We start from the raw sequence: 10000 nt of genomic DNA on the forward strand, positions 1-10000 counted from the left end.
CAGTGAACTCATTGTCATGTTCAAAAAACCAGTCTGAGATGATTCACGCTATCGTTTATGACATGGCGCATTATCCTGCTGGAAGTAGCCATCAGAAGATGCGTACACTGTGGTCATAAAGCAATGGACATAGTCTGCAACAATACTCAGAAAGGTTGTAGCGTTGACACGATGGTCAATTGGTACTTGCGGGCCCAATCCATGATTTCATGTAGTTGAAGCCAAATCCTGACCCTACCTTTCGAACGTTGCAGCAGAAATCAAGACTCATCAGGTCAGGCAACATTTTTCCAATCTTCTATTGTCCAGTTTTGGTGAGCCTTTGTGAATTGTAGCATCAGTTTCCTGTTCTTAGCTGACAGAAATGGCTTCTGTTGCTATATCCCATCTGCCTCAAGCTTAGCCGTGTTGTGCGTTCAGAGATGCTCTTCTGCATACCTCAGTTGTAACAAGTAATTACCGTACTTAAGTTACTGTTGCCTTTCTGTGAGCTGGAACCAGTCTGGTCATTCTCCTCTGACCTCTGCCATTTGCGCCCACAGAACTCCTGCACACTGGATATTTTCTCTTTTTCAGACAATTCTCTGTAAACCCTAGACATGGTTGTGTGTAAAAATCCCAGTAGATCAGCAGTTTCTGAAATACTCAATCCACCAACAACCATGCCACACTCAGTCACTTAAATCATCTTTCTTCCCCATTCTGATGCTCGCTTTGAACTGCAACAGATCATCTTGACCATGTCTGCATGCTTAAATGCATCGAGTTGCTGCCATGTGATTGACTAATTAGAAATTTGCGTTAACGAGCAGTTGGCAAGTGTACCTAATAAAGCGGCCGATGAGTGTATATCAGACTCTGAAATAAGCAGTATCTTGGGGCAAATTATAGCTGGCAAAATATATTTAGGATGTTTTTATCCTTATATATGTTGTATGTACACGCACTATTTAAATAAAAAATGGGTTTTGTATGTGAATTGTTAAACAGCACTACTGCACGGTTACACTCAACTATCAAGGCTGTAAAGATTAAAGTCAAATGAATAAATTAAATAAATTGTCATTTCACTCAAAGCATCAGGTGTTTTTTATTTTATTTATTTAAATTATTTGCAGGACATATAACTAATCTTTCTGTCAAGCTTATGAATTCAGTAGCCAAAGAGAGATGTTTAGATTATTCCCCACTGAAAAGCCAGAGGTTTTCTTTTTCTAGCACAGAATTCTGTACACTCGCAAATGATCTGATCACAAACCTTAAAATGCTCAAACAATATAAGAGCTCAATTTTGCAGCTTTTGTTCTTACAGTGTGCGTTTTTGCATTACTTCTTTAAATCTCAGTGGGCAAATATAACTCCTTAATAGAGCAGAGAAAGCCTCTAAAACTGTGTCTCTTAATGAGAGCGTTTTATTACATAATTGTGCTGATTTCTGCCAAGGCATCAGAATTTTAGTCAAGGCTTCCTTGTTTTAAACCTCCAGCTCTGTGCTGCATCCAACCTCAGAAACAAGGAACATGCCAGATCATTTTTTGTTTGTTTTACTTTGTGTAAATGTTTTGGTTTTGTTAACTTGGCTTTTTTATTTCTCTTTATGCGGAAGCTTTTATTTTTTGACCAACAAGTCTACAGTTTTAAAAAGCATTTTAAAAGGATATTACATCTAAAAGAGGGCAGCACGGTGGCGCAGTGGGTAGCACAATCCCTTTACAGCAAGAGGATTGCTGGTTTGAGCCTCGGCTGGGTCAGTTGGCATTTCTGTGTGGAGTTTGCACATTCTCCCAGTGTCGTGAGGGTTTCCTCTGGGTGCTCCAGTTTTCCAAAAACATGGTATAGGTGAATTGGATGAGCTAAACTGTCCGTAGTGTATGTGCGTGAATGAGTGTATGTTTGCCAGTGATGGGTTGTAGCTGGAAGGGCATCCGCTGCGTAAAACATGTGCTGGATAAGTTGGCAGTTTATTCTGCTTTGGCGACCCCGGATTAATAAATGGACTAAGCCAAAAAGAAAATGAATGAATGAATGAAATCTTTGGACTTTTGGCAGTGTCCATTTTAAAGCACATGTATGCGAGCAGTGCATTATCATTGTTAGATTACAAAAACAAACAAACAAACGCTGTGTAGTTAACTATGAGAGTCATTTAAGATGAAATACACTCAATAAATAGTTCTGGACAGTCATGGATGTGTTTTGTGGGGAATGAAGCATCTTCATGAAAAATTCAATGTTCTCAAAGCATAGAAGGACTGCGCTGCTCCTTCAATTATTCATGTGTTGTACATAGACATTGATCAGAGGCCGGTGTTTGCCCTCGTTTTGCCCTCAAAATGTCACGCTGAAGTCTCCCATGTGTGTTTTCTGACACACAGATGTCTAGACATGAGAGAAAGAGACGACTGCCTCATTATAGAAGGAAAGTGAGCTTGCCGTACAGTGATTCCTCAACATGGGATGATAAGAGTGTGAACTAATGAGAATCTCAGGGCTTTTCTCAATCCAGATGCTGTCCTTTAGAGAAGGGAAGAACAGCGTGACTCGATCCTGCTCACTGTTATGACACTGTAGCGCAACCCTTGTCAAGCTCTAGAAATAACTGAATTATCAATCTTGCAGACATTTTGTCATTCCGAGTCGCTCTGCAAATCTTCAGTCATTTAGTGAACAAGTATGAAAGGAATTTAGTTGGAAATGAAAAAAGTAGACAGGGTTGCCAGATATTTTTTTTTAGCATAAAATTTGTCAAAATCTGATTCTATTTAAAATAAATCCGTTTGAACGTTCTAAACATTAAAGAATAGCAAAAATGTAATCTCTGAAACTGCATTGCAGAATAGTTTCTGCATACAATCATGTAACAAGACTAGAGCAATAATGAAAATTTAGCTAATAGACCATTTTGAAGCATGTAAACAAACACAAAATAATGTCATGATAGCTGTTTTAACATTAAGTTATGATTGAATTGCCTCTTCTTACAGTTATGAAATAGTTTGATAACAAGCAGGAAATGTTTTTGGGCCAATGACATCACCACGTTGAAATGGTTTATATGTATTTGTCATAAAAGTGACCAATCCAAACCACTTGCTGTTGTGAAATGGCAGTGCCAACCCTTTCTACAACTTTACTAAGGTTTACCATAAGCCACTTGTCACAAGCTGGGTTTCCATCCTAATAAGAAGTTAATCTGTTCAAAGTTTGCAAAGAAATAAAATAAAAAAAATCCTAAATGCAAATTAGACACATTTCACTGAGAACAAATGCTGGGTTCCACGCTATTCCTTCACGTTGTCCCTACACAAACTGAGTCAACTTAATTGTTTTATGTTCAGTTGACTTAACAATTAGGTTGTCCCCAAAAAAGCTTGTTTTAAATATGTATTTTGAATACACTGAAAAAAAATGTTTGTTGCTTCTTTGAATCAAGTTGTTAGAATGTCTAACCAATACTGGTAACCTTAACAGTAAACAATAGGAAGACAGCTGATTACACATGGGTGTAACAGACACTACATCAGAGTTTATCCAGCAAATGCATTAAATAATCTTCCACTATTTGCACCACAACTACCTCAAGGAAGAGTAAAAATATGTTGCGGTTTAAGACATTTTTTTTTCTTAAAATTTGCCGTTTCCATCACTCGTTTCTGTTGCTATACTTCAAAATGTGCATTAACACAGGCTGACGGAAATCCAGCTACAGACTCAAATGTCATATTATTGGGATCTATAGCACAAGACACACATCTCTAAATTGATGGACAGAACAACAAAATTTTGGAAACTATTTTTTTTTTCACCCGATTTGAACCAAATGGATTCTGATTGTCATGAAAAAAGTAATAGAAGTCCATTGACTTTTGCAACAGGACGTAGGACATGCAAAATTGTTGGGGCCACTTTTTAAACTCTTGAATAGGATGAGAACTTTGTCTTCGTTTAATTTGTGGTCATAAGGGCATGCCTGTCCAGTTGGTGACACTGTAAAACAAACTGATCAAACTACACGGTCTGAAATTTGAGCATTATTAGATGTAGTTAACAGAAGTTAATCGGATTGAAACTTGCTGGTCCTTTTTAACTTTTGTGAACTAGTCCTAGGTTCTTTTGTTCAAGCTCAGTAAAAGCATGGCAGTGCAGTTCTCTTGCCTCTCTAGATCAAAATATATCATTTTAAAATATTGACCTTCATCCTTTAGATGGCTACAGCAAGATCACTTTAAAAATCTATACAAAAAAACAATCAATAATTAAATTAAAACTTAAAACTTCATGAAATTAGGTGAGCACCATGTAACTTAAGATACTAAACAAGCAAACAAACTTAAGTAGATTGGGCCACATGAGCACAACACTTTTACTGTTTATGCAATGTTTAACAGAACCAAGTGAATGAAAACATCCTGCAAAGTTTTAAATGTGAAAGTGCACCATGTAAAAGGTTATCGTCTCTCAAAACGAAATCTTGTCCTCGAGTCATTAAAACATTTTTTATTCGAAATGACTCCTGAGCCTGAACATTAGCAGACTTGTACACACAGACACTGATCACATCATGATGCAAAGACGATGTGCTCTACGCGGTAAGGGAGAATCCACTTGTTTTTCTGCCAAATGACAAGCTTGTGAATAGACAATGGTTAAGGGTTTCATTTTTACAGCAACACCACATCAGGGAAGCCCCAACCGTACATTGCGTCCCTGTCGCTTTACAGATGACTGCCACAGTACAGCAACATAAATGCATACAATGCAGGATTCACAGGCCAGTGTTATTGAAGGAAGTGTCATCAGCATTGTTGTATATTTAATTGAGGAATGCTGACTCTGGCTTGACTTGAAAAGGTCAAATTAAAGTCATGTTGTCTGTTCATTCACTGTATAAAGTCTTGATAATCCGTAATCTAGTAATTGTGATGGGTGTTCTCTTTCCAGTGCTACTGCACCAAACAAAAAAGACTAGAGGGGTATCCCAAATGGCATACTTATCCACTATTCTACGCATCTTTGTTGTATAAATTAAATACCCAACTTGTGCATTTAGTTAACAGGTAAAATGAAGTGGGAACGTTGGACACTTCACGCACTCAACAGCCGCTGCTTTGCACACGTAGTGGAAAGGGCGGAGCTTTCAGGTGCTGATGTTGGACTATTTATTTTGGATTGTAAAAGCTAAATTCTCCTACTAGAGTGATTATAGCGCCTCCTGATGGTGAACGCGGTTATACTCATGGCAGGTATTATTTGGTAGTTTAGTAATTTAATTCGCCTATTTGGCAACTGTCAAACTTCATCTGGGAAACGGTTTGAATTTCTGCTTAGTAAAAAAAAAAAAAAAGTGTTACATTTGGGATGACACTACATACATATACTATGCTGTTGAGTGTGTAAGGGCATAAGTGTATAGTGTGCCATTTGGGATGCAACTTAAGTCACTGGACCAATCACTGCAAATTAGCATCATATAAAGAAGGGGTTTGGAAATATGTTTCGTTCAGCAACACTTTTGAGTAATTAAGGTAAAAATAAATGCATATTAAAAGTAGGACTAGGCCGATAAATTATATTATATTGAATCACAATGAAATTGATGTCAATACCAATGATAAGCTCTAGACTTTGATCTTAGAGCCAATCCCACAGCAGAAATGTGCAACAATGGGAATCTAAAAGTGTGTCGATATTACAGACGAACCAAATTTACAGCCACTGAAAATTTATCACCCAAAAATATTATGCCATTTAATGGACCCTCTAATTTTTGTGGCTTCAGTCATTGTTGGGGTACTATTTTAAACCATGAAGCATTAGCAACTTATACCGAAATTTAGATTGTTTTCGTTCAGTATAAAAAAAACAATTATTAAGATAGCAATTTTGCCAGTTTTAGTAGTTTTTTTTTTTTACCTTGCATGCAAGTTAATCTGTTCTCGAGAAGTCCAAAATCCAAACTTTTCATATAGCACTATAACGGTGTAATTTTTTGTGTAATGGTGAAATAAGATATTAAAATCAAAATGAAGACACAAGACTGAAAAGACACAAAATTAGAAAAAAAAACCTTTTATAGTCAGTAAATATTTTGAAGCAAGTCATTACATTACATTTTATATATCCACTGAGCGCTGGGCATCAACAGAAAGTCATCTTCAATTACGTTGTTTCATTAAAAACCATTGTGCCGATTGACTTTTAGATTTGCATTCCATATATCTGCTATTTATAAATGTTTTTTTGTTGTTGTTGCTGCTCACAATTTGCTGGAAGCTTTAAAGACCACTTGGACCACTCCACACATTTGCATGGCCTGCAAGAAATTCATAATAATAATAATAAACTAAAAATCAATTGACGTTTGAAATCACCTTGATCATATGAAGCAAAAAAGTTGAAATGCAAAGCAGTCGGCACACACCTGAGAGGCAAGGCCACTGATACACACGCGACACTCAAAACTCTACATACAAAATAAGAAGCAAGAAAGCAGTCTTGGATACAAAATTTGGTTGGTAAAACACCACAGTGATGCTGTAGAATTTGCAGTCAGTTGCTTGTGCTCCTGCAAACAGTTCTCTTTGTTTTTGTCCAGGTTTGGCCCATTTCTTGTACCCTTGGGGCAACCATTGGATTTCTGACCGGCCTCCTCGCCGCCCCCGTCTGGATCCATTGGCATCGCAAACAACTCACATACAAGCTTAAGTGAGTAAAAGAAGTACAGGCCATCAGGAACCCAAAGAAAGAGATCCAGACGAAAGTCAAAAAATGACCGTACGGGCTCCGAATCAAAGAAATGACTCACATTTACACCAATAAAAAAAAGTGTTGTCTTTTTGTAGAACAGATAGTTTGTTGTCTGCTCGTAATGGCAGTATATTTATTTGATCATTCCTCTCATCCTGCTAGTAAATGAAGATGTTTTGTAAAAAGCAACTGTTTTGCAACCTAATTTGAGATGCTGAGTTTCCCTTTTTTTTTTGGAAGTTAAATAAAGTCCTACTTCTGTAAAAATGGCCGTGTTTGGTTGTGCTGTTTAGGCTTGTCTGGGTTTCATCTCTCAAAAAGAGACACAAACATACAGTTTGATTTATTCTTAGTCATTCAAAAGGGCGTCTCAGACATCTCTGTGCTTGTGTGTTCAAGAAGTCATTTACTTTTTTAATCTTAATATGTAGTATCTTTTCTCCCTGATGAAAGTTTTTTTTTTGTCTTGTCATGTGTCCATAACTTGGACTGCACTCCCCCATTGTTGGTATTTCATTTGTAGGTGACTGTGTTCATTCAGAAGTCAGAGTGTGATCTGGTTAGTTGCTGTTTGGTCACCGTCAGTTCTTGTTTTCATTCACCTGAGCTGGTGGTTCATGTGATGAGGCAGCAGTTAATGCAGCGCGGGCCTAGTCTTCGCTTCAGTGCGCCTTTCTTAGGAGCCAGAATGGCTATAATGGCCTCATCAAACACAGTCTTCAGGCCCTTCTGTGTTAGTGCTGAGCATTCAACATAGCAGCAGGCACCAATCTGGAAAAGACAGAGAAAACATTTTCAGACATCTACTTTACAATAACTGTATGTTATGTTTGTATAACGGTTTTAAAACATTTTGAGTTTCCTTCAACTGTTGAACATAAAATTAGATTTTTTGATGAATCCTAGTCGCCGGCACTGATCAACTTCAATAGCAGGAAAAAAAAATACTATGGAAGTCAATGAGTACCAGCATTAGTTTAGGTTGAACTCTTAGGGCTCTATTTTGACGGTCCATGCGCAAAGCGCAGGGCGCAAACGCTTTCAGGGCGTGTCAGAATCCATATTTGCTAATTTAAGGACAGGAAAATCTGCTTTGCGCCGTGGCGCATGGTCTAAAAGAGTTGAGTTTATTTTCTGAATGAGTTATAGGTGTGTTTTGACAATAAACCAATCAGCGTCTCATCTCCCATTCGCTTTAAGAGCCAGCTGCGTCGCGCCATAAGCGCATTTGCTATTTACAGGACGTAAAGTAAGTGGAAGTGGAAAAACTGAGCATTTCACAAGCAAACAGTTAACAGTTTTTTTCTTTGTTTTTTTTTAACAGAAAACAGTTAAACATAGCATCTACCGCGCAAGAATGAGAGATAATCTATCTACTTTAACTTTCGCTCTTGGATAGGGAAACCTTTAAGCACAGACATCAATTAGCCTGTAAATAATTTATTTTGTTTGTTAAGCGCAAATATTTGTTTCAAAACTATTTCTAAATTCAGTTCTAATTTCCAGCAAACGAATAAATGAACAATAATAACGAAGTGTGTTTTGTAATATTTTAATCCTTTATATTTATATCCTATATATATATTCTTATTATATGCTATATATAGGCCTATCCTTAATATTTAAATTTTTTCATATGTAAAGATATTTGCATATTGCTCTACATGTTGTGTGTAGGCTATTAAGCAGCGAGGCACAACTCTGTGCTGGAGTTTAGACCGGGTTTGTTTTGGTCTAATAAAAAAACTATTATAGATTCTCAAAATAGCAACGCGCCAGCAGTGCACCTCAGAACGCCTTCCTTTTTAGATTAGAACACCTATGGGCGCACATATGACAGCAAATGCATTTGCTATTTAAAGTGCGTAGCGCAACGCCTCAAAACGACTCTTGCGCCAAGCTGAAACTAGCAAACAAGTATTGCGCCGCACCTTGCGCCACATTGCGCCGGGTGTATGATAGGGCCCTTAGTGTGTATCTGAATCCATTTTTACGGTTTTACAGATAGGATACAGGCCTTTGAGCCCAGCGCATGTTTTAAAATGGTTGTTCTTATTCTCTTAGGGCGCACTCACCCTATGCTATCCAAAGAATGCAAAGTGTGAAGTGAGAAGTGTGAGGACTCTGAATTGGGCACAGGCACAGTTCAGTTGGCCGGCCCTGGCCTGGTTGGAAGAGGTGTACCAGAGCGCGGTTAACTTTGGCTTTAGCGCAGTAGGCTTTTAGTGTGAGTGCAAAGCGCAGCTGAGCCCAAACCTGAAGACGAGACGTGATTTTTAAGGGACTGTTTCATGTGTGTTTATTAATCATTCTTACTTTTTAATGAACACAAACTGTCATGGTTTAATAAAGACACAAACCCCTCACTGCACATTCAGCAAACCTCCTAAGCACGATGACTTTTATGATTGTTTATGAGCGTCAAAAGTGGCTGATTTGTTCAGCAAAATATTTGACTGCATATCAAACGACTTAAATGGTATAACCTAAGAAATCCCCACTGTGCTAAGCGAGAGCGCTTCTGTTAAACTGAACAGGGCATTATTGATGATGTGAGCGTGTGCCGGCTCAGATGCAATGCGAGTTCAGGCCGTCGAGGCAGAGGGGAGGTTGACAAACGTGCAACGGCACGGTTCAAGGCAACTGTACATAGTGTGAGTATGCCTTTAGTGAGACATTGGTTCCAATGGGAAATGTGTTTTGGGCATAACATACATTAAAGCAACCAGTCTCATCTTCCATTTTCATTAAAGCAGTGGTTATACTGCACTTTTCGGCCCATTGACTTCCATTCATATGAATATAAATGCAGTAGAGCAGAAATGCAAGCTCGTATGCAAGCTCATTGCATAAGACCAATAGAAGATAAAAACATGACCTTTCTGTACAGAAATTTTAAAAAACGGAGCAATCGCAATTTATCAATGCCTAGCAGTCATTTTATCCCACCACTTTTTGCAGTGACATAGCCTACATGACAGAATTTCATAGGGTCAAACCTTAGTTGCACAGTGAATCGGAAATTTATATCTGTAATATTCCCACGTAAAAGAATAAATTTCGACCTCAAATTGTGTGAATCGCATTCACACACTGCCTCCGAAACTTTCGTTGGTCATAAAGAAATTAAAAACTAGGTTAGATTTTTTTCGCATCAGAAAAATAGCTTTGAGAGGTGTTCAGAAACACCGTAAAACAAAAAGCTAAATACAGAATGCTGTCATTTGACCTCCATAAAACATTATGACAAGCA

General features: G+C 37.9%; 2 protein-coding genes across 3 annotated transcripts in view; one reads left to right on the top strand and one right to left on the bottom strand.

Moving 5' to 3' along the window:
- The window catches only part of pigf (phosphatidylinositol glycan anchor biosynthesis, class F), a 13510-nt gene extending 6496 nt beyond the window's left edge, over positions 1-7014 (top strand). The window contains 1 exon segment of the mRNA NM_205645.1: positions 6596-7014. Coding sequence (NP_991208.1) covers positions 6596-6709 — 114 coding nt within the window. The 3' untranslated portion in view covers positions 6710-7014.
- rhoq (ras homolog family member Q) overlaps positions 6054-10000 on the bottom strand; it is a 41262-nt gene continuing 37315 nt past the window's right edge. For both annotated transcript variants that reach the window (XR_015503290.1, NM_199818.1), the window contains 1 exon segment: positions 6054-7518. Coding sequence is in view for 1 of the 2 variants with exons in the window: in NM_199818.1 (NP_956112.1) it covers positions 7363-7518 (156 nt within the window). In the remaining variant the exon portion in view is untranslated.

This window comes from Danio rerio, chromosome 12, assembly GCF_052040795.2.
Source record: "Danio rerio strain M-AB ecotype USA chromosome 12, GRCz13ab, whole genome shotgun sequence".
Taxonomy (NCBI): Eukaryota; Metazoa; Chordata; class Actinopteri; order Cypriniformes; family Danionidae; genus Danio; species Danio rerio.